The sequence below is a fragment of the Bombina bombina genome, chromosome 4 (assembly GCF_027579735.1).
Source record: "Bombina bombina isolate aBomBom1 chromosome 4, aBomBom1.pri, whole genome shotgun sequence".
Taxonomy (NCBI): domain Eukaryota; kingdom Metazoa; phylum Chordata; class Amphibia; order Anura; family Bombinatoridae; genus Bombina; species Bombina bombina.
This window is the reverse complement of record NC_069502.1, coordinates 344,919,392-344,944,721: the sequence shown is the minus strand read 5'-3', so window position 1 is coordinate 344,944,721 and position 25,330 is coordinate 344,919,392. Positions and strand designations below refer to the sequence as shown.

The window sequence follows — 25,330 nt, the reverse complement described above, 5'->3', positions numbered from 1 at the left end:
GATATCTCTTCAACAAAGAATAACATGAGAATGAAAAAAAATTGATAATAGAAGTAAATTGGAAACTTTTTAAAAATTGTATCCTCTATCTGAATCATGAAGGAAAATTTGGGGGTTTAATGTTCCTTTAAGAATAAATATGAAATTGATATAAAAATTAAATTTTTTGACAAATAAGGTCTAATAATTTAGCAAGGTACTGCAGTAAAATAATGTACATGCTCCAATCTACTATAGCATGTCATTTTAAGATGATCGACACTAGACTGCTGTGTGCTCAACCTCCCCAAAGCGATTAAACACACAGTAGAAATACTACTTGGGACTCTGTTGGCCCCAAGTGGAAAACACTGTCCCCATCCCTAAGGATATTTTTTTCAGGATCTGTGAAAAAGTGTGTAGCAACTGTTGTTAAAGGTCATGAAAGTCAAAATTAAATGTTCATTTTTTTTTTTTTAGATGGAACAAGAAATTGTAAGTGATGTTTTTCAATTTACATCTATATCACATTTACTTTGTTTATTTTGTTGAAAAGCATACCTAGGCAGGTTAGCTAGCTGCTGATTAATGGGCACACACATGTGCCTCTTGTCATTAGTTCACCAGATGTCTTCAGCTGGATCCCAGTAGTGCTTTGCTGCTCTGTTATACTGTTTCATTCATATAACAGATTAAAGCATTTAAATCATGTCCCTTTACTGTTTTCTCATGTAGTTGGTCTTTCTTAGCATTTCTGCTTTTTCTAATATGATTTTATAGTCTTTCTGACATAGTATATTTGTATTTTTTTGTAGTTGGGGAAGATGGATACATAAAAATATGGTCAAAAAGTGGCATGCTGAGGTGCATCTTGTCACAAAATGGTAAGTGGCGTCTTAAATTACTTGTATGCCTATTAAAACCATTAAACAAGATCTGGGATAGTCCACAGTAATAGATAGATATTTATATTTGCTATCTTTTACTTATGAAACTTCAACATATTTGATATAATTAAACAGTGGGTTGAAGAATAAACTGACTTTCTAGGTCTCTTTAGGTGTCTTTTTAAAGAAACATAACTGCCTAAATCTTGTAAGGCAAACACAGCTTTCTTTCCTAAGATATGGAGAGTCCAAAACGTCGTCAATTACTAGTGGGAATATCACTCCTGGCCAGAAGGAGGAGGCAAAGAGCACCACAGCAAATCTGTTAAGTATCACTCCCCTACCCATAATCCCCAATCATTCTAGCAGTTCACTGTGTCTTAAAACATTAGAATTAACAGTCTATCCGCCATTAAAGCATGGCGGGGAGGAAAATAGCAGGCTAATTATATGCATACAGTAACGCGCGCTTGTATTTTATTCTGCGCTGTTTCTCATTGGCGTGTCACGTGACCCACTTTCCTCTTCATTTCTATAGCGGAGCGGCGTCTTCTCTGATGCCGACATCTTATGGTTACTCTTGTTAGAGACCCTGCTGTTAGAAGGGTAAATGTTAGCATTTTGAACCGCTACAGGTACTTCCATTTTGGTGCGTACTGGCTTTTGATAGAAGCGGTCGTAAGAATCCCAATTCCTCCAGTTCCTGCCTTATCCTGAGTTGGCTATAAAAATTAAAAAGGGGCAACAATAAACCCCTTGTTATACTCAGACATTGTAAGCAAGGCTAGAAGTAAAGTGGGATCTTGGTTAATTTCATGAAAGTCCGGTTTAGACTCTTCAGTTAGGCTGAGGTGTAGCGGTTTTCATGGTTGATTTAGCTTGCATAGTGCTAGTATCTCCCAGAGAAGAATCCTGTTCTTTAAGTGACAGTACCTTACAAATTAAAATATTAAAATTTCTTTCACAGTTTATTTTTTTTTAAAAGACTCTGTGTTTTTTTTTTATTATTAAATGCTTGCTTTGAGGCAATAATTGTTTAAACTATGATATTCTGTGTATTTTTACTTAAGCTAAATCTCTTGAATGTAGAGAGAGAGCGTTGCCTCTGAGCCCAATGTCTCTCAGGATGATGCTGTTTAAGCTATGTCACAGCTTTCTCCTCAAACGTCCCAAGCCTCAATAGCGTCACATGGCGTGCCCTGCCATTCCTCTCAATCTCCTGGAGGAGTTATTTGCCTTCAGAAATTGCTGCACAGGTATCTTCAGTGGTATCTGTGGCTTTTTCTGATTTTTTCCTATGTTAAAGGGAAAACGCAAGAGGAAAATTAAAGTTTCAGATAGTAAGGTTACTGTTCCACCTTTTGCTACACAGGTTACCCTTCCTCATAAGTCTGATGAGGATACGTCGGTATCTGAGGGTGAAATCTCAGATTTGGACAGTCTAATTCCTCCTGTTACTGAAGTGGTTTACTTCAGATTAAGTGTGAACACCTTTGTGTACTGTTAAGGAGGTATTTGCAACTTTGGACGACTCTGATACTCCTGTCGTTGTCAACCCTAAGAGATCTAGTAAACTTAATAAATACTATAACTTTTCTCTGTGGAGGCGTTTCCTGTTCCAGACCGTGCAATGGAGTATAGGAATGGGAGAAGCCAGGGATACCTGTCTCCCGTTTTTTAAATGTTTCCTGACGCTGACTCCATTTAAGATTCATGGCGCACAGTGCCTGCAGTAGAAGGGGCCATTTCTACTCTGGCTAAAAGAACTTCGATTCCTATAGAGGATAGCTGTTCTTTTTAGGATTCCATGGACAAGAAACTGGTGGCCTATTTGAAGAAGATGTGTGTTAAATTCAAGTTCTTCAATGGCAACCTGCAGTTTGTATTGCCACTGTGTCAAGTGCGGCATCTTATTGGTGCAACGCCTTGTCTGAATCAATTTTGGTAGAGACTCCTTTGGGGGAGATCCAAGTCAGAATCAAGACTCTCAAACTAGCCAATTACTTTATTTATGATGCTACCATGCTAGTTGTTAGACTGGGAGCCAAGATATCTGGCTTCACTGTCCTAGTCGCAGGGCATTGTGGCTAAAATCTAAGTCCAATCTTTTAACGCTTCTTTCCAAGGGTAAGACTTGTTTGCAGAAATAATTTGATTCTACGGGTGGAAGGGTTTTTTCTAACACAAGTCTAGAAGAACAGACCCAAAGGATGTCAAAGTAATTTTCATTTTTTTCGTAAAATCAAAAGAAAGTCTTCCTCTCCCTCTTCCAAGCAGGAACCATACAAGTCTACTTGGAAACCCAATCATTCTTGGAGCTGGGGGAAGCAATTAAAGAAACCCGCAGCTGAGTCTGTCAGCATGTTGGGTTTGCCCCGATCTGGGGTTAGATATAGATACGAGATGTCCCAGATCCTTGGGCTGTGAACATTGTATCTTATGGTTTCAAATAGATTTCACCTCTCAAGATTATCTGCAGTCCAGGTAAAAAGAGAGGCATTCTTGAACTGTGTTCAGGACCGTTCCTCCCTGGGAGTGATAGTTCCAGTAACGGAACAGGGCCTAGAATTCTAGGGCCTAGAATTCTATTCACCAGGTTTCTCCGAATACCGTTCATGGCGAACATAGACCTGAAGGATGCGTATCTTTATGTTTCCATCCTAAGGAATCATCTCAGATCTGTCTCAGAGGATAGTTCTAGATCAGTCTACGAAATATTCTCTTCCGTGGTGGCTTTCTCAGGTGCATCTGTCTCGGGACACCTACTTTCAGAGATCTTCCTGGGTGAGTGTGACCATGTACGCCAGCCTTCTGGGCTAGGGAGCAGTCTTGGACTCGTTAAAAATGCAGGGACTTTGGACTCGGGAGGAATCTGCTCTCCCCATAAATATCTTGGTGTTGAAAGCGATCTACAATGCTCTGATGGCTTGGCTTCAGTTGTCCTTGGCCTGGTTTATCAGGTTCGAGTTGGACAATATCACCTCAGTGGCTTACATCAACCACCAGGGAGCAACTCAGAGTTGCTTAGCTGTGAGGGAGGTGGCTCGGAGGTGTTCTCCAGGTTAACCCTCAAATGGGGGGTGCCGGAGTTGGATCTGATGGCGTCTCGGCAGAACGCCAAGCTTCCAAGGTACGGTTCAAGGTCAAAAGATCCGCAGGCCGCTCTGATAGATGCTCTGGTGGTTCCTTGGGATTTCAGTCTGGCATATCCGTTTCTTCCGTTTGCTCTCCTTCCACGAGTCATTGCTCATATAAAGCAGGAGAGAGCATCTGTAATTCTAATAGCTCCGGCATGACCTCGCAGGATCTGGTATGCAGACCTAGTGAAGATGTCATCTCTTCCACCTTGGAGGTTTCCCCTGAGGAAGGATCTTCTATCGCAGGGTCCATTCTTTCATTCAAATTTTGTTTCTCTGAAGCTGCCTGCTTGGAGATTGAACGCTTAGTTCTGTCTAAGCGTGGTTTTTCTGAGTCGGTCATTGAGACCATGATTCAGGCTCGCAAGCCTGTTAATAGGAAGATTCAGCATAAATATCTCTATTGGTGTGAATCCAAGAGCTACTCTTGGAGTAGGGTCAGGATTTCTAGGATTTTGTCTTTTCTCCAGGAAGGTCGGGAGAATGGATTGTCGGTCAGTTCTCTGAAGGGTCACATTTCTGCATTATCTATTTTGTTGCACAAGCATCTGGTGGATGTGCCAGATGTTCCATTTTTTTGTCAGTCCCTGGTCAGTATCAGACCTGTGTTTAAGTCTGTTGCTCCTCCTTGGAGCCTTAACCTTCTTCTTAAAGTTTTGCAGCAGGCATTGTTTGAACCATTGCATTTCATAGATATGGAGTTGTTATCTTGGAAGGTTTTGTTTCTTATTGCTTTCTCTTCTGCTTGAAGAGTTTCAGAGCTCTCGGCTTTACAGTGTGATTCGCCTTACCTTATCTTTCATGCAGATAAGGCGGTCCTGCGTACTAATTTGGGATTTCTCCCTTAAGTGGTTTCGGATAGAAATATTAATCAGGAAATTGTTGTTTCTGCTCTCTGTCCCATTTCTTCTTCTCTTAAGAAATGTCTGTTGCACCACTTGGATGTTGTGCGTGCTCTTAAATTCTATCTACAGACGACTAAGGATTTTCACCAGTCTTCTGCCCTGTTAGTTTGCTTCTCAGGGAAGCGTAAGGGTCACAAAGCTACTGCTAATTCTCTTTCCCTCTGGTTGAGAAGTATAAGTCATTTTGTTTATGAGTCTGCTGGTCAACAGACTTCTGAGAGAATTACAACTCATTCGACGAGGGTTGTTTCCTCTTCTTGGGTACAGATTTGCAAGGTTGCAACTTGGTCCTCTCTGCATACTTTTTCCAAATTTGATACTTTTGCCTCGGCCGAGGCTTCTTTTGGGAAGAAAGGTTCTTCAAGAGATGGTGCCTTTTGTTTAGGTCTGCCTGTTTTGTTATCCCTCCCTAGTCATCTGTGTCCTCTAGCTTGGGTATTGTTTCCCACTAGTAATTGATGACGTTGAGGACTCTCCATATCTTAGGAAAGAAAACAAAATTTATGCTTACCTAATGTATTTATTTCCGGATATGTAGAGTCCATGACCCCACCCTTATTTTAACACAGTTATTTTTTACTAAACCTCAGGCTCCTCTATACCTTTGTTATTCCTTTTTCCCTTTTCCTTTTGGTCGAATAACTGGGGATTATGGGTAGGGGAGTGATACTTTACAGCTTTGCTGTGGTGCTCTTTGCCTCCTCCTGCTGGCCAGGAGTGATATTCCCACTAGTAATTGATGACGTTGTGGACTCGGATATAAATTAATTAATCAGGTAAGCATAAATTTGGTTTTTTTGTAACCGCTGGTGAGCACTTAGGCCTTTGTTTTGCCAGTGAAATGAGATATGTACCCATTCCAATCTGAGAGTGTACTGCATCTCTGTGTTTTAAAGACAAAATGTATTATGAATGATGAGATCTTTTATATGTCAGGCAATCTGGAGTAGAGATTATTTGTAGGTGCAAATTTAAGCCAGGTTAAAGAGTTTGATAAAAATATTTTTTTATTTTTGTTTTACATAAATAGCTTCACCGGTATACTCTGTGGCCTGGGGACCTGATTCGGAGAAAGTTCTTTATACTGTAGGAAAGCAGCTAGTCATCAAGCCGCTCCAGCCAAGTTCCAAGCCGTTACAGGTATCCCTTAAAACACTCGTTTCCAAGTGCGAATTGTGTCCTGTTAGTTTACTTTTTTTTTATTTTTATGAAATATTCTTTTATTAAATTTTTCAAATACAAGAAGATAAAAATATAAACAAGTCTAGTCTGACATGATCGAAAAATAACAGTCTTGAAAGACACAACAAAGTGTTGAATGAGTGCAAGATAAAAGAGCTCATTCAAATGAAGGCAATAATAATTAAAAAACAAAAAACAAAGGATCATTGGATGTACTAAAATGCAAAGAGAAGAGATAGAACTTACTTTAGTCTATCCAGTTGTTTACTTAGTTGCAGTAATATAAGGCTATTAAATGGATAAGAAAGAAAAATTAAACTTAAATTTACTTCTATTTTCAAATGTGCTTTGTTCTCTTGTTCTTAGTGGAAAAATAATATGTACATATCCTACACTAGTGTGAGCTAGCTGGTGATTGGTGGCTGCACACATTTCTTTCCAATGGCATGGAGAGTCCACAAATACATTCTAATTACTAGTGGGAATTCAACTCCTAGCCACCAGGAGGAGGCAAAAAATACCCCAGCAAAGCTTTAAGTATCCTCCCACATCCCCCAATCCCCCAGTCGTTCTTTGCCTTTGTACATCATGGAGGTGTGCAAAGATTGTGTCTGAAGATATTTAATCCTTTTATGGGTAGTGTCTCTGCAAGCAAGGATTGAGGCTATGCAATGTACATGTAATCCTCTTTAGTAAGAGTTGTGGGGGCTTTTAGCAGTTGGAAGTCGGCAGGGTAGTCCTTGCTTCTCTTCCAACATTTATGCTAACCCCTATATAGAAAACCAGGGTTGGTTACGCTGCTTTTCCTTTTTCTTCAGGTCCCTGTCAGAGGTCATCTAATTCTGTCATACCTGAGATGCTGTACCTGCCCTGCAGCTGATCCACAGGTAAGTGCCTTTTGCCTTCTAGGTTAGGATACAGTACTCAGGTGGATATATAAGGGAACTTGGTTATATCTCTTTAATTTGGAGATATCTTGTTGGGCAGCAGAGGCAGGGCACTGTACTGCCGTTATAGAGATAAGAGAAGTATTTCTCTTTAATGGCTCTGAAAGGGGTAATTACACTTAAGCTTCAGGGGCTATTTCCCTTCTTTATTAGGGTTGTGGAACAGTAGGATGCATGTGTTAACATAGTAGGTGTTTTTGACTTTGCCCTTATACGTTTAATGGGCCAGTAAGCTCTTGTACATTTTCCTTATGGGTATTGTAGCGCTGTATACTCGTGTGCATTTTTTCCCCCTGTGTCACACTAGAAAATTGAACTGCATACTTGCAAGAGCAGGACCATCTTTTTCTTGTGGTGAATATCAATTCTCTGGTCACTGAAGGGGTGAGTCTCTCCAGCAGAGCTGGGGAATATCAGTGCCTGTATTTTCCTGCTTATTTCTTTGGATCCCTGCATATCATTATGGATTTTAGATTAATTGTTAGATTGATTTTATTAGTTTAGTGTTGAACCAATACCCTTCAGGACAATGGATTCTGACAAAAATGTATTCTTAACTTTTGATAAATGTCTATATTGCATTGAGGCTCAGGTTATACCTCCTGTGCAATTTTGTTCCACATGTTTAAATAAGGCAGATGTTACTTTCTAAAAATAAAGATACCCTCTATCTCTCAGGACATTGTTGTCCAGGACATGCCTCAGCTTTCTCCTCAGACGTCCCCGTCTTTGGCAGTTACACAAGCAGTGCCCTGCGGTTCCTCTGTCAGTTCCTGGGGGTTTATATTTACTAGGTGATTTTGCTGCGCAACTGACTTCTGCAGTTTTTGCAGCTCTGAGTGCCTTACCTATTTCAGGTAAAAGTAAGAGAAAGTCTAAGAACATTTCTTCTAATGCAGGTATTTCTGATATCGCCAAAATTGCCTTAGTCAGTTTATCTCTATTATCTGAGGATTATCATTCCTCGGTAGCTCCTGAGGGAGAAATTTCTCATTCAGAATCTGCTGTAGTTAGTACAGTGGATTCAGAGGAGGTTCATTTTAGATTTAAGTTTGAACACCCCCGTTTACTTTTAAAAGAGGTTTTAGATATTTTGGAGGATTCTGAAACTACTGTCACAAAGACTCCTAAGGTTAATAAACTAAATATAGTCTTTAATTTCAAACCTACATCTGTGGAAGTATTTATTTCTTCTGTTATGTGTGATCAGTCCACGGGTCATCATTACTTCTGGGATATAACTCCTCCCCAACAGGAAATGCAAGAGGATTCACCCAGCAGAGCTGCATATAGCTCCTCCCCTCTACGTCAGTCCCAGTCATTCTCTTGCACCCAACGACTAGATAGGATGTGTGAGAGGACTATGGTGATTATACTTAGTTTTTATGACTTCAATCAAAAGTTTGTTATTTTACAATAGCACCGGAGCGTGTTATTACTTCTCTGGCAGAGTTTGAGGAAGAATCTACCAGAGTTTTTTACTATGATTTTAACCGGAGTAGTTAAGATCATATTGCTGTTCTCGGCCATCTGAGGGAGGTAAAAGCTTCAGATCAGGGGACAGCGGGCAGATGAATCTGCATTGAGGTATGTAGCAGTTTTTATTTTCTGAATGGAATTGATGAGAAAATCCTGCCATACCGTTATAATGACATGTATGTATACACTTCAGTATTCTGGGGATGGTATTTCACCGGAACTACTCTGTTAAAAGTCACTAATCTTTTTAATAAGTATTTATCATGTTAAACGTTTTTGCTGGAATGTAGAATCGTTTACATTTCTGAGGTACTGAGTGAATAAATATTTGGGCATTATTTTCCACTTGGCAGTTGTTTGGTGTTAATTATGACAGTTTCGTTTCTCTTCACTGCTGTGTGTGAGGGGGAGGGGCCGTTTTTGGCGCTCTTTGCTACGCATCAAAAAATTCCAGTCAGTTACTCTTATATTTCCTGCATGATCCGGTTCATCTCTGACAGATCTCAGGGGTCTTCAAACTTCTTTAGAGGGAGGTAGATTCTCTCAGCAGAGCTGTGAGAATTTTATATTGACTGTGAATAAAAACGTTGCTCTGTAATTTTTATGTCAAATTTAATTATTGTTATTTTTCTAATGGGAACAAACCTTTGCTAAAAGTTGTGTTGTTTAAAGTTTGATGCTATAACTATTTTTCAGTTCATTATTTCAACTGTCATTTAATCGTTTAGTACCTCTTTGAGGCACAGTACGTTTTTGCTAAAAAAGATTATAACCAAGTTGCAAGTTTATTGCTAGTGTGTTAAACATGTCTGACTCAGAGGAAGATATCTGTGTCATTTGTTCCAATGCCAAGGTGGAGCCCAATAGAAATTTATGTACTAACTGTATTGATGCTACTTTAAATAAAAGTCAATCTGTACAATTTGAACAAATTTCACCAAACAGCGAGGGGAGAGTTATGCCGACTAACTCGCCTCACGCGGCAGTACCTGCATCTCCCGCCCGGGAGGTGCGTGATATTATGGCGCCTAGTACATCTGGGCGGCCATTACAGATAACATTACAAGATATGGCTACTGTTATGACTGAAGTTTTGTCTAAATTACCAGAACTAAGAGGCAAGCGTGATCACTCTGGGGTGAGAACAGAGTGCGCTGACAATACTAGGGCCATGTCTGATACTGCGTCACAGCTTGCAGAGCATGAGGACGGAGAGCTTCATTCTGTAGGTGACGGTTCTGATCCAAACAGATTGGATTCAGATATTTCAAATTTTAAATTTAAATTGGAGAACCTCCGTGTATTACTAGGGGAGGTCTTAGCAGCTCTCAATGATTGTAACACCGTTGCAATACCAGAGAAACTGTGTAGGTTGGATAAATACTTTGCGGTACCGGCGAGTACTGACGTTTTTCCTATACCTAAGAGACTAACTGAAATTGTTACTAAGGAGTGGGATAGACCCGGTGTGCCGTTCTCACCCCCTCCAATATTTAGAAAGATGTTTCCAATAGACACCACCACTCGGGACTTATGGCAAACGGTCCCTAAGGTGGAGGGAGCAGTTTCTACTTTAGCTAAGCGTACCACTATCCCGGTGGAGGATAGCTGTGCTTTTTCAGATCCAATGGATAAAAAATTAGAGGGTTACCTTAAGAAAATGTTTGTTCAACAAGGTTTTATATTGCAACCCCTTGCATGTATCGCGCCGATTACGGCTGCGGCAGCATTTTGGATTGAGTCTCTGGAAGAGAACCTTAGTTCATCTACGCTAGACGACATTACGGACAGGCTTAGAGTCCTTAAACTAGCTAATTCATTCATTTCGGAGGCCGTAGTACATTTAACCAAACTTACGGCTAAGAACTCAGGATTCGCCATACAGGCACGTAGGGCGCTGTGGCTAAAATCCTGGTCAGCTGATGTTACTTCTAAGTCCAAATTACTTAATATACCTTTCAAGGGGCAGTCTTTATTTGGGCCCGGTTTGAAAGAAATTATCGCTGACATTACAGGAGGTAAGGGCCACGCCCTACCTCAAGACAAAGCCAAAGCTAAGGCTAGACAGTCTAATTTTCGTCCCTTTCGGAATTTCAAAACAGGAGCAGCATCAACCTCCACTGCACCAAAACAGGAGGGAGCTGTTGCTCGTTACAGGCAAGGCTGGAAGCCTAACCAGTCCTGGAACAAGAGCAAGCAGGCCAGGAAACCTGCTGCTGCCCCAAAGACAGCATGAACCGAGAGCCCCCGATCCGGGACCGGATCTAGTGGGGGGCAGACTTTCTCTCTTCGCCCAGGCCTGGGCAAGAGATGTTCAGGATCCCTGGGCGCTAGAGATCATATCTCAGGGATACCTTCTAGACTTCAAATTATCTCCCCCAAGAGGGAGATTTCATCTGTCAAGGTTGTCAACAAACCAGATAAAGAAAGAAGCGTTTCTACGCTGTGTACAAGATCTGTTATTAATGGGAGTGATCCATCCGGTTCCGCGGTCGGAACAAGGACAAGGGTTCTACTCAAACCTGTTTGTGGTTCCCAAAAAAGAGGGAACTTTCAGGCCAATCTTAGATTTAAAGATTCTAAACAAATTCCTAAGAGTTCCATCGTTCAAAATGGAAACTATTCGGACAATCTTACCCATGATCCAAAAGGGTCAGTACATGACCACAGTGGATTTAAAAGATGCTTACCTTCACATACCGATTCACAAAGATCATCACCGGTATCTAAGGTTTGCCTTCTTAGACAGGCACTACCAGTTTGTAGCTCTTCCATTCGGATTGGCTACGGCTCCAAGAATCTTCACAAAGGTTCTGGGTGCCCTTTTGGCGGTACTAAGACCGCGAGGGATTTCGGTAGCTCCGTACCTAGACGACATTCTAATACAAGCTTCAAGCTTTCAAACTGCCAAGTCTCATACAGAGTTAGTTCTGGCATTTCTAAGGTCGCATGGATGGAAAGTGAACGAAAAGAAGAGTTCTCTTTTTCCTCTCACAAGAGTTCCATTCTTGGGGACTCTTATAGATTCTGTAGAAATGAAGATTTACCTGACAGAAGACAGGTTAACAAAACTTCAAAATGCATGCCGTGTCCTTCATTCCATTCAACACCCGTCAGTAGCTCAATGCATGGAGGTGATCGGCTTAATGGTAGCGGCAATGGACATAGTACCTTTTGCACGCCTACACCTCAGACCGCTGCAATTGTGCATGCTAAGTCAGTGGAATGGGGATTACTCAGATTTGTCCCCTACTCTGAATCTGAATCAAGAGACCAGAAATTCTCTTCTATGGTGGCTTTATCGGCCACACCTGTCCAGGGGGATGCCATTCAGCAGGCCAGAATGGACAATTGTAACAACAGACGCCAGCCTACTAGGTTGGGGCGCTGTCTGGAATTCTCTGAAGGCTCAGGGACTATGGAATCAGGAGGAGAGTCTCCTTCCAATAAACATCCTGGAATTGAGAGCAGTTCTCAATGCCCTTCTGGCTTGGCCCCAATTAACAACTCGGGGGTTCATCAGGTTTCAGTCGGACAACATCACGACTGTAGCTTACATCAACCATCAGGGAGGGACAAGAAGCTCCCTAGCAATGATGGAAGTATCAAAGATAATTCGCTGGGCAGAGTCTCACTCTTGCCACCTATCAGCAATCCACATCCCGGGAGTGGAGAACTGGGAGGCGGATTTCTTGAGTCGCCAGACTTTTCATCCGGGGGAGTGGGAACTTCATCCGGAGGTCTTTGCCCAAATACTTCGACGTTGGGGCAAACCAGAGATAGATCTCATGGCGTCTCGCCAGAACGCCAAACTTCCTCTCTACGGGTCCAGATCCAGGGATCCGGGAGCGGTTCTGATAGATGCTTTGACAGCACCTTGGAACTTCGGGATGGCTTATGTGTTCCCACCCTTCCCGCTGCTTCCTCGATTGATTGCCAAAATCAAACAGGAGAGAGCATCAGTGATTCTAATAGCGCCTGCATGGCCACGCAGGACTTGGTATGCAGATCTAGTGGACATGTCATCCTGTCCGCCTTGGTCTCTACCTCTAAGACAGGACCTTCTGATACAGGGTCCATTCAAACATCAAAATCTAACTTCTCTGAAGCTGACTGCTTGGAAATTGAACGCTTGATTTTATCAAAACGTGGTTTTTCTGAGTCGGTTATTGATACCCTGATACAGGCTAGGAAGCCTGTTACCAGAAGGATTTACCATAAAATATGGCGTAAATACCTATACTGGTGCGAATCCAAAGGTTACTCTTGGAGTAAGGTTAGGATCGCTAGGATATTGTCCTTTCTACAAGAAGGTTTAGAAAAGGGTCTATCAGCTAGTTCATTAAAGGGACAGATTTCAGCTCTGTCCATCTTGTTACACAGGCGTCTGTCAGAAAATCCAGACGTCCAGGCCTTTTGTCAGGCTTTAGCTAGGATCAAGCCTGTGTTTAAAGCTGTTGCTCCGCCATGGAGTTTAAACTTAGTTCTTAACGTTTTACAGGGTGTTCCGTTTGAACCCCTTCATTCCATTGATATAAAATTGTTATCTTGGAAAGTTCTGTTTTTAATGGCTATTTCCTCGGCTCGAAGAGTCTCTGAGTTATCAGCCTTACATTGTGATTCTCCTTATCTGATTTTTCACTCAGACAAGGTAGTTCTGCGTACTAAACCTGGGTTCTTACCTAAGGTAGTCACTAACAGGAATATCAATCAAGAGATTGTTGTTCCATCCTTGTGTCCAAATCCTTCTTCAAAGAAGGAACGTCTTCTACACAATCTGGATGTAGTTCGTGCCCTCAAGTTCTACTTGCAGGCAACTAAAGATTTTCGCCAAACTTCTTCCCTGTTTGTCGTTTATTCTGGACAGAGGAGAGGTCAAAAAGCTTCTGCTACCTCTCTCTCTTTTTGGCTTCGTAGCATAATACGTTTAGCCTATGAGACTGCTGGACAGCAGCCTCCTGAAAGAATTACAGCTCACTCCACTAGAGCTGTGGCTTCCACTTGGGCCTTTAAGAATGAGGCCTCTGTTGAACAGATTTGCAAGGCTGCAACTTGGTCTTCGCTTCATACTTTTTCCAAATTTTACAAATTTGACACTTTTGCTTCTTCGGAGGCTATTTTTGGGAGAAAGGTTCTTCAGGCAGTGGTTCCTTCTGTATAATGAGCCTGCCTATCCCTCCCGTCATCCGTGTACTTTTGCTTTGGTATTGGTATCCCAGAAGTAATGATGACCCGTGGACTGATCACACATAACAGAAGAAAACATAATTTATGCTTACCTGATAAATTCCTTTCTTCTGTTGTGTGATCAGTCCACGGCCCGCCCTGTTTTAAGGCAGGTAAATATCTTTTAAATTATACTCCAGTCACCACTTCACCCTTGGTTACTCCTTTCTCGTTGATTCTTGGTCGAATGACTGGGACTGACGTAGAGGGGAGGAGCTATATGCAGCTCTGCTGGGTGAATCCTCTTGCATTTCCTGTTGGGGAGGAGTTATATCCCAGAAGTAATGATGACCCGTGGACTGATCACACAACAGAAGAAAGGAATTTATCAGGTAAGCATAAATTATGTTTTTTCCAGATCGCATGTCTGACATTATTTCTCAGGAATGGGAGAAGCCGGGTGTCCCTTTTTCCCCATCTCCTGTTTATAAAAAGATGTTTCCTGTTGCTGACTCTGTGCAAGACCTTTGGCGCACTGTTCCGAAAGTAGATGGTGCTATATCCACATTAGCCAAGAGAACTACTAGAGGATAGTACCTCCTTTTAAGGATCCTATAGATGGGAAACTGGAAGGGTACTTAAAGATTTTTATTAACAAAGGACTACAATGGCAACCAGTTGCTAGTATTGCGGCAGTCGCTGGTGCGGCCTCATACTGGATTTGATTTTGGAGGAAACTACAGTGGAAGAGATCTAAGACAGGATCAAGGCTTTAAAACTGGCTAATCCCTTTATCTGTGATGCCTGTATGCAAGTAGTTAATTTGGATGCAAAGACTTCTAGCTTTGCTGTTCTATCTTGCAGAGCTCTGTGGCTAAAGTCTTGGTCAGCTGACTTGGTGTCCAAGTCTAAACCTCTGTCTCTTCCTTTTAAACGTAATACTTTATTTGGTCCTGGTCTGGCTGAAATCATTTCCACAGTCACAGGTGGAAAGAGAGCTTTTTTTGCCCCAGGATAAGAAGGTTAGACCTAAGGGTCGCCAGATTTCTAATTTTTGTTCCTTTCGCAACTTCAAGGGACAAAAAGCATCCTCTTCTTCCAAACCTGAACAAACCAAACCCTCATGGAGATCTAACCAACCTTGGAATAAGGGTAAGCAATCTAAATCAGCATGAAGGGTCCGTCCCCGATCCAACTTCGGATCAAATAGGGGGCAGGCTTTCCTTTTTTCAACAGGCTTGGATTTGCAATGTCCCTGATCCTTGGGCGGTGGAGGTAGTCTCTCAGGTATACAGGATAGGATTCAAATCTCATCCTCCCAGAGGCAGATTTTTCCTGTCAAGATTATCTGCAAACCAGATAAAAAGAGAGGCATTCTTAAGCCATGTCAAGGATGTCACTTCTCTAGGAGTGATTGCCCCAGTTCCTCTGGCCGAACAAGGTCGAGGATTCTATTCCAACCTTTTCGTGTTTCCCAAAAAAGCAGGAACTTTTCGACCCATTTTAGACCAAGTGTCTTAACATATTTCTCCGGGTTCCGTCCTTCAAAATGGAGACTATACTTTCTATTCTCTTTTTAGTTCAGGAGCGTCAGTACATGACTACCATCCACCTGATGGATGCGTATTGTCATGTTCCTATCCACAAGGATTATTTCCAATACCTGCGTTTTGCCTTTTTGGACAAACACTTCCAATTTGTTGCCCTGCCTTTAAGCCTAGCCACTGCCCCACAAATCTTTATGAAGGTTCTAAGGGCTCTTTTGGCAGTGGCCAGATCTCAAGGAATTGTGGTGGCATCATACCTTGACTATATCTTGGTTCAGGCGCCATCTTTTCATTTAGCAAGATCCCATATGGATTCTCTGTTGTTGATTCTCAGCTCTCATGGGTGATCTGGAAAAAAGAGTACCTTGGTGCCAACTACCAGGGTATGTTTCCATCTTAATGGGAGGAGAGTCCACTGCTTCATTCATTACTTGTGGGAAATAAGAACCTGGCCACCAGGAGGGGGAAAAGACACCCCAGCCAAAGGCTTAAATACCTCCCCCTCTCCCCTCATCCCCCAGTAATTCTTTGCCTTTCGTCACAGGAGGTTGGCAGAGAAGTGTTGAAGAGTCAGAGTAGACTCTTATGGAGGGTAGTACTCTTCGAAGTGGGACTGGAGTTGTAAGTAATCCTGACAGCCTCTCAGTGAGAGCATGGATGAAAGTTAGAGTCCGGAGATGCAGGGAAAGTTTTCTCTGCAAGACCATCCCGACTCATTAACGGCTCCTGGGCAATCAACGTTGACGAGTTTCGCTGCCTGCCTTTATTCTCTCAAGTCCATGTCAGGAGCGATGCTACTAACCTGTCACACTTGAAGGGCCGTGTTCCTGTTCCACGGCATAGATTCTGGTAAGATTGATTAATTTATACACGTATGATAACGCAAGAAGAAAGGGTCATGGTGTGTCTCCTTTTATCTGATATAATCAAGGGTTAATATCCCTGTTCAAAGAGCCCATGGATAAAAAGTTGGAATCCATGTTGAGAAAGATGTTCTAACTCACAGGGTTTGTTTTCCAGCCGGCAGCAGTGATTGCTGCGGTGGCTGGAGCGGCTACCTATTCGTGGGATGCACTGTCAGCTATGGTCGAGGTGGAGACTCCCCTCGAGGAGATACAGGAAAATATTAAGACCTTGAGGGTCGTAAATTATTTTATCTGTGATGCAAATATGCAGGATATTCGCCTGAATGCTAAGACATCAGGTTTCTCTGTTTTAGCCCATAGGGCTCTGGGGTTTAATTCGTGGTCTACTGACATGACTTCCAAGTTTCGATTACTATCCCTTCCATTTCAGGGGAAAGTCCTTTTTGGTCCAGGCCTGGACTCTATTATATCCACGGTCACAGGAAGCAAGGGTGCTTTCCTCCCGAAGGATAAGAAGAATAAGCCTAAGGGCTCTACTTTTCGCCCCTTTCATTCAGACAAGTCTCAACACCAGCAGCTTGCTGCGAAGACCGAGCAGTCCAAGGGATCTTGGAAGCCAGCTAACTCTTGGAACAAGATCAAGCAGAGCAAGAAGCCTGCCGAGACAAAGTCGGCATGAAGGGGCGGCCCCGATCCATCACCGGATCGCCTTGGGGCAGACTGTCTCTGTTCGCAGAGGCCTGGATGAGAGATGTACAGGGTCCTTGGGTTCTAGAGGTTATCTCCCAGGGTTACAGGATAGGGTTCAGCTCTCATCCGACCAGGGGCAGATTCCTTCTGTCAAACCTATCCTCAAGAACAGAGAAGAGAGACGCCTTTCTAGAGTATGTGAGGGATCTCTTTTCTCTCGGAGTAATCGTCCCAGTACCTCTAGCAGAAAGGGGTCTAGGGTACTATTCAAACCTTTTCGTGGTCCCACAGAAGGAGGGCACGTTCTGCCCAATTCTGGACCTAAAGTGCCTAAACAAGTTACTGTCAGTCCCGCCATTCATAATGGAGACGATCAGATCGATTCTGCCCCTAGTTCAAGAGGGGCAATTTATGACGACAATAGACTTGAAGGATGCATACCTTCACGTGCCAATCCACAAGGACCATGTCAGGTTCCTAAGATTTGCGTTTCTGGACCAACACTTCCAGTTTGTGGCCCTACCGTTCAGTCTGGCGACCTCCCCAAGAGTCTTTACGAAGATTCTGTGGGCGCTGCTCGCGGTCGCGAGAGCCAGAGGTATTGCGGTGGCTCCTTATCTGGATGATATTCTGGTTCAAGCTCCGTCCAGCAATCTCGCGGAGGAACACTCAAGGGCTCTTCTTCTCCTTCGATCCCACGGATGGAAGATAAACAGGGTGGATTTCCTGGGTACGATTATAGATTCCTTATCGATGAAGATATTTTTGACAGAGCAGAGACATTCCAAGATTGCGTCCAGCTGCCTTGCCCTTTAGACCTCCTCAAGGCCATCTGTGGCCAGGTGTATGGAGGTGATTGGGCTCATGGTATCCAGCGTAGATGTCATTCTTTTCACCAGGTTCCATCTCAGACCTCTTCAGTTACGCATGTTGAGACAATGGAACGGCGATCACTCAAATCTATCCCAGCAGTTCTCTCTGGACAACCGAGTGAGGGAATCCCTCTCCTGGTGGATCCGTCCGGGACAGCTGGCCCAGGGGACATCCTTCTTGAGGCCATCCTGGGAGATTGTGACGTCTGTCAGGATGGGGTCGTCCCGATTCATCAGATTCCAGTCGGACAACATTACCTTGGTGGCTTACATAAACCATCTGGGGAGAACGAGAAGCTCCCTAGCCATGAGGGAAGTATCTCGGATTCTGGAATGGGCAGAGACTCAGTTGTTTGCTCTCTGCGATCCACATTCCAGGTGTGGACAACTAGGAAGCGGACTTTCTCAGCAGACAATCGTTTCATCCGGGGGAATGGTGTCTCCATCCAGAGGTGTATGTGGAAATCTGCAACAGATTGGTAATGCTGAAGATAGACCTCAAGGCGTCCAGAATAAAATTCAGGCTACCCAGATACGGGTCGCAGTCCAAGGACCCACAGGCAGAACTCATAGATGCCTTGTGAGTTCAATCCAATTTACATTTTTCCACCGTTGCCACTTCTTCCTCGAGTGGTGGCCCGCATCAAACAGGAGCAAACTTTGACCATTCTGATTGCTCCGTTGTGGCTGCGGAGGACGAGGTTTGCAAATCTTGTGGGGATGTCATTGTTTCCTCCATGGAGGTTTTCCTGTCGCAGAGATCTGCTAGTTCAGGGTCCCTTTCTACACCAAAGTCTCGATTCTCTGAGGCTGACTGCGTGGAGATTGAATGCCTAGTCTTGGCTAAGAGAGGTTTTTCTGAGAGATTAACTGATACTCTCATCCAGGCCAGGAAGCCGGTCACTCGTCGCATCTATCATAAGGTGTGGATGACCTACTTATCCTGATGTGAGGATCGTGTATATCCCTGGCACAAGGTTAGGGTATCCAGGATTCTCAAGGATGGACTGGATAAGGGTCTTGCCGCCAGTTCTTTAAAGGGACAGATTTCGGCGTTATCAGTGCTGTTACACAAGAAGCTAGCGGAGCTTCCTTATATTCAGTCCTTTGTTCAGGCTCTGTCTAGGATCAGACCTGTCTTTAGAAATTCTGCTCCTCTGAGTTTAAATTTGGTTCTTAAGGTGTTGCAGAGGGCTCCGTTTGAGCCTTTGCATGCACTTGACATTAAGATTCTTTCCTGGAAGGTTCTTTTTCTTCGGCTATTGCACCGGCTCGCAGTGTCTCTGAGTTGGCGGCCTTGCAATCTGAGCCCCCTTACCTGGTCTTTCACGTTGATAAGGCTGTGCTTCACACTGGGTTGGGAATTATTCCCAAGGTGGTGTCAGATCGTAACATCAATCAGGAGATAGTAATGCCTTGTTTGTGTCCTAACCCTTCTTCGTCTAAGGAAAGGTTACTGCATAACTTAGATGTGGTTCGAGCCTTGAAGTTTTATCTTCAGGCCATGAAAGATTTCAGACAGACTTCGTCTTTATTTGTGGTGTATTCAGGGAAGCGTACGGGGCAGAGGGCCTCTTCCACTTCTCTGTCCTTTTGGTTGAGGAGCATTATCCGTTTGGCCTATGAGGCAGCGGGACATAAGCCTCTTCAGAGGATTACGGCTCACTCAACTAGAGCTTTGGTCTTTTCTTGGGCCTTTAAGAACGAGGCCTCTGTGGAGCAGATTTGATGTTTTTGCTTTGGCGGAAGCTGTTTTTGGGGGAGAGGTTCTGCAGGCTGTGGTGCCCTCAGTATAGGGTCTGCCTCCTTTTACCCTACCATTTTTTTCATTGTGTCCTCTAGCGTTTAGGTATTTGTTTCCACAAGTAATGAATGAAGAAGTGGACTCTCCTCCCATTAAGAGGGAAAACATAAATTATGCTTACCTGATAATTTCTTTTCCATCTGTGGGAGGAGAAATTTTTGTTATTCTTCTGGCACTATTTATACCCTGATATTTCTCCGAATGTTCCTTGTTCCCTTTGCAGAATGACTGGGGGATGAGGGAAGTGGGGGTGGTATTTAAGCCTTTGGCTGGGGTGTCTTTGCCTCCTCCTTGTGGCCAGGTTCTTATTTCCCACAAGTAATGAATGAAGCCGTGGACTCTCCTCCCACAGATGGAAATTAAATTATCAGGTAAGCATAGTTTGTTTTTTTGGGGATGATCATAGACTCGATCTCCATGAAGATTTTCTGAATGGAGGTCAGGAAATCCAAACTTCTTGCTGCCTGTCTTTCTCTTCAATCCTCTGTCTGTCCGTCCATCAGTGGCACAGTGTATTGAAGTAATTGGTCTAATAGTGGCTTCCATGGACATTATTCCATGTGCTCATTTCCATCTGAGACCTCTACAGTTATGCATGCTCAGACAATGGAACGGAGACCACTCAGACGTCTCTCAGAAGATGTTCCCTAAACAACCTGACGAGAGATTCTCTGTCCTGGTGGCTCTCTCAGGACCATCTATCCCAAGGCACATGCTTCCTGAGACCATCTTGGGAGATTGTGACTACGGATGCCAGTCTTTCTGGCTGGGGAGCAGTTTGGGGTTCCTTAAGAGCTCAGGGAATTTGGTCTCAGACAGAGTCTGCCCTCCCAATAAATATCCTAGAGTTGAGAGCAATCTTCAATGCATTGATAGCTTGACCTCAACTGAGTTTGGTCCGGTTTATCAGATTTCAATGGGACAGCATAACTTTGGTGGCGTATATCAACCATCAGGGAGGAACACAGAGTTCCTTAGTAATGAAGGGGGTGACTCATGGGCCGAGTCTCACAATTGTCACATCTGCCATTCACATCCCAGGTGTGGACAACTGGGAGGTGGATTATCTAAGCAGGCAGAGGTTTCACCCAGGGGAGTGGGCTCTCCATCCGCAAGTATTCTCAATGATAACCGACGGGTGAGGAGTTCCTGAGTTGTATTTGATGGTGTTTTGTCTAAACGCCAAGCTTCCAAAATACTGATTAAGATCAAGGGATGTGCAAGCAGCTCTAGTAGACGCTCTAGCGGTTCCATGGGTCTAATTTACCTGTTTCCTCAGTTTGCCCTCCTTTCTCGGGTGATAGCTCATATCAAACAGGAACAGGCTTTGGTGATTCTAATTGCTCCAGCTTGGCCTCACAGAATATGGTTTGCAGACCTGGTGAAGATGTCGTCCTTTTCTCCATGGAAATTTCCTCTGAGGAAGAACCTTCTACTTCAGGGTCCTTTTCTGCATCCAAACCTAGACTCTCTGAAGCTAACTGCTTGGAGATTGAATGCCTAGTCTTATCTAGACAAGGTTTTTCTGAAAAGGTTATTGATACCATGATGCAGGCTCGTAAGCCGGCAACTCGCAAGATATACCATAAGGTGTGGCGCACATACCTTTACTGGTGTGAATCTATTTGTTTTCGTTGGAGTCAGGTGAGGGTTCCTCGCATTCTTTCTTGTCTCCAGTAGAGTCTCACAGCGTTTGGCTCTACAATGTGCCCCCCCCTTATCTTATTTTCTATGCGGATAAGGTGGTCCTTCGTACCAAATTGCGATTTCTTCCTAAGGTGGTTTTGGACCGTAATATCAATCAGGAAATTGTCATATCTTCTTTCTGTCCTAATACTTCTTGTAAAAAAAAACCATCTGTTTGACAACCTTATGGAGGGTAGTACTCTTCGAAGTGGGACTGGAGTTGTAAGTAATCCTGACAGCCTCTCAGTGAGAGCATGGATGAAAGTTAGAGTCCGGAGATGCAGGGAAAGTTTTCTCTGCAAGACCATCCCGACTCATTAACGGCTCCTGGGCAATCAACGTTGACGAGTTTCGCTGCCTGCCTTTATTCTCTCAAGTCCATGTCAGGAGCGATGCTACTAACCTGTCACACTTGAAGGGCCGTGTTCCTGTTCCACGGCATAGATTCTGGTAAGATTGATTAATTTATACACGTATGATAACGCAAGAAGAAAGGGTCATGGTGTGTCTCCTTTTATCTGATATAATCAAGGGTTAATATCCCTGTTCAAAGAGCCCATGGATAAAAAGTTGGAATCCATGTTGAGAAAGATGTTCTAACTCACAGGGTTTGTTTTCCAGCCGGCAGCAGTGATTGCTGCGGTGGCTGGAGCGGCTACCTATTCGTGGGATGCACTGTCAGCTATGGTCGAGGTGGAGACTCCCCTCGAGGAGATACAGGAAAATATTAAGACCTTGAGGGTCGTAAATTATTTTATCTGTGATGCAAATATGCAGGATATTCGCCTGAATGCTAAGACATCAGGTTTCTCTGTTTTAGCCCATAGGGCTCTGGGGTTTAATTCGTGGTCTACTGACATGACTTCCAAGTTTCGATTACTATCCCTTCCATTTCAGGGGAAAGTCCTTTTTGGTCCAGGCCTGGACTCTATTATATCCACGGTCACAGGAAGCAAGGGTGCTTTCCTCCCGAAGGATAAGAAGAATAAGCCTAAGGGCTCTACTTTTCGCCCCTTTCATTCAGACAAGTCTCAACACCAGCAGCTTGCTGCGAAGACCGAGCAGTCCAAGGGATCTTGGAAGCCAGCTAACTCTTGGAACAAGATCAAGCAGAGCAAGAAGCCTGCCGAGACAAAGTCGGCATGAAGGGGCGGCCCCGATCCATCACCGGATCGCCTTGGGGCAGACTGTCTCTGTTCGCAGAGGCCTGGATGAGAGATGTACAGGGTCCTTGGGTTCTAGAGGTTATCTCCCAGGGTTACAGGATAGGGTTCAGCTCTCATCCGACCAGGGGCAGATTCCTTCTGTCAAACCTATCCTCAAGAACAGAGAAGAGAGACGCCTTTCTAGAGTATGTGAGGGATCTCTTTTCTCTCGGAGTAATCGTCCCAGTACCTCTAGCAGAAAGGGGTCTAGGGTACTATTCAAACCTTTTCGTGGTCCCACAGAAGGAGGGCACGTTCTGCCCAATTCTGGACCTAAAGTGCCTAAACAAGTTACTGTCAGTCCCGCCATTCATAATGGAGACGATCAGATCGATTCTGCCCCTAGTTCAAGAGGGGCAATTTATGACGACAATAGACTTGAAGGATGCATACCTTCACGTGCCAATCCACAAGGACCATGTCAGGTTCCTAAGATTTGCGTTTCTGGACCAACACTTCCAGTTTGTGGCCCTACCGTTCAGTCTGGCGACCTCCCCAAGAGTCTTTACGAAGATTCTGTGGGCGCTGCTCGCGGTCGCGAGAGCCAGAGGTATTGCGGTGGCTCCTTATCTGGATGATATTCTGGTTCAAGCTCCGTCCAGCAATCTCGCGGAGGAACACTCAAGGGCTCTTCTTCTCCTTCGATCCCACGGATGGAAGATAAACAGGGTGGATTTCCTGGGTACGATTATAGATTCCTTATCGATGAAGATATTTTTGACAGAGCAGAGACATTCCAAGATTGCGTCCAGCTGCCTTGCCCTTTAGACCTCCTCAAGGCCATCTGTGGCCAGGTGTATGGAGGTGATTGGGCTCATGGTATCCAGCGTAGATGTCATTCTTTTCACCAGGTTCCATCTCAGACCTCTTCAGTTACGCATGTTGAGACAATGGAACGGCGATCACTCAAATCTATCCCAGCAGTTCTCTCTGGACAACCGAGTGAGGGAATCCCTCTCCTGGTGGATCCGTCCGGGACAGCTGGCCCAGGGGACATCCTTCTTGAGGCCATCCTGGGAGATTGTGACGTCTGTCAGGATGGGGTCGTCCCGATTCATCAGATTCCAGTCGGACAACATTACCTTGGTGGCTTACATAAACCATCTGGGGAGAACGAGAAGCTCCCTAGCCATGAGGGAAGTATCTCGGATTCTGGAATGGGCAGAGACTCAGTTGTTTGCTCTCTGCGATCCACATTCCAGGTGTGGACAACTAGGAAGCGGACTTTCTCAGCAGACAATCGTTTCATCCGGGGGAATGGTGTCTCCATCCAGAGGTGTATGTGGAAATCTGCAACAGATTGGTAATGCTGAAGATAGACCTCAAGGCGTCCAGAATAAAATTCAGGCTACCCAGATACGGGTCGCAGTCCAAGGACCCACAGGCAGAACTCATAGATGCCTTGTGAGTTCAATCCAATTTACATTTTTCCACCGTTGCCACTTCTTCCTCGAGTGGTGGCCCGCATCAAACAGGAGCAAACTTTGACCATTCTGATTGCTCCGTTGTGGCTGCGGAGGACGAGGTTTGCAAATCTTGTGGGGATGTCATTGTTTCCTCCATGGAGGTTTTCCTGTCGCAGAGATCTGCTAGTTCAGGGTCCCTTTCTACACCAAAATCTCGATTCTCTGAGGCTGACTGCGTGGAGATTGAATGCCTAGTCTTGGCTAAGAGAGGTTTTTCTGAGAGATTAACTGATACTCTCATCCAGGCCAGGAAGCCGGTCACTCGTCGCATCTATCATAAGGTGTGGATGACCTACTTATCCTGATGTGAGGATCGTGTATATCCCTGGCACAAGGTTAGGGTATCCAGGATTCTCAAGGATGGACTGGATAAGGGTCTTGCCGCCAGTTCTTTAAAGGGACAGATTTCGGCGTTATCAGTGCTGTTACACAAGAAGCTAGCGGAGCTTCCTTATATTCAGTCCTTTGTTCAGGCTCTGTCTAGGATCAGACCTGTCTTTAGAAATTCTGCTCCTCTGAGTTTAAATTTGGTTCTTAAGGTGTTGCAGAGGGCTCCGTTTGAGCCTTTGCATGCACTTGACATTAAGATTCTTTCCTGGAAGGTTCTTTTTCTTCGGCTATTGCACCGGCTCGCAGTGTCTCTGAGTTGGCGGCCTTGCAATCTGAGCCCCCTTACCTGGTCTTTCACGTTGATAAGGCTGTGCTTCACACTGGGTTGGGAATTATTCCCAAGGTGGTGTCAGATCGTAACATCAATCAGGAGATAGTAATGCCTTGTTTGTGTCCTAACCCTTCTTCGTCTAAGGAAAGGTTACTGCATAACTTAGATGTGGTTCGAGCCTTGAAGTTTTATCTTCAGGCCATGAAAGATTTCAGACAGACTTCGTCTTTATTTGTGGTGTATTCAGGGAAGCGTACGGGGCAGAGGGCCTCTTCCACTTCTCTGTCCTTTTGGTTGAGGAGCATTATCCGTTTGGCCTATGAGGCAGCGGGACATAAGCCTCTTCAGAGGATTACGGCTCACTCAACTAGAGCTTTGGTCTTTTCTTGGGCCTTTAAGAACGAGGCCTCTGTGGAGCAGATTTGATGTTTTTGCTTTGGCGGAAGCTGTTTTTGGGGGAGAGGTTCTGCAGGCTGTGGTGCCCTCAGTATAGGGTCTGCCTCCTTTTACCCTACCATTTTTTTCATTGTGTCCTCTAGCGTTTAGGTATTTGTTTCCACAAGTAATGAATGAAGAAGTGGACTCTCCTCCCATTAAGAGGGAAAACATAAATTATGCTTACCTGATAATTTCTTTTCCATCTGTGGGAGGAGAAATTTTTGTTATTCTTCTGGCACTATTTATACCCTGATATTTCTCCGAATGTTCCTTGTTCCCTTTGCAGAATGACTGGGGGATGAGGGAAGTGGGGGTGGTATTTAAGCCTTTGGCTGGGGTGTCTTTGCCTCCTCCTTGTGGCCAGGTTCTTATTTCCCACAAGTAATGAATGAAGCCGTGGACTCTCCTCCCAC

At 44.1% G+C, this 25,330-nt stretch overlaps 1 protein-coding gene across 1 annotated transcript in view; it reads left to right on the top strand.

The window, feature by feature from the left end:
• IFT80 (intraflagellar transport 80) overlaps positions 1–25,330 on the top strand; it is a 674,979-nt gene that overhangs the window by 57,161 nt on the left and 592,488 nt on the right. The window contains exons 3-4 of the mRNA XM_053711799.1: positions 795–863; positions 5,939–6,048. Coding sequence (XP_053567774.1) covers positions 795–863; positions 5,939–6,048 — 179 coding nt within the window. The remainder of the gene's footprint in view (positions 1–794; positions 864–5,938; positions 6,049–25,330) is intronic.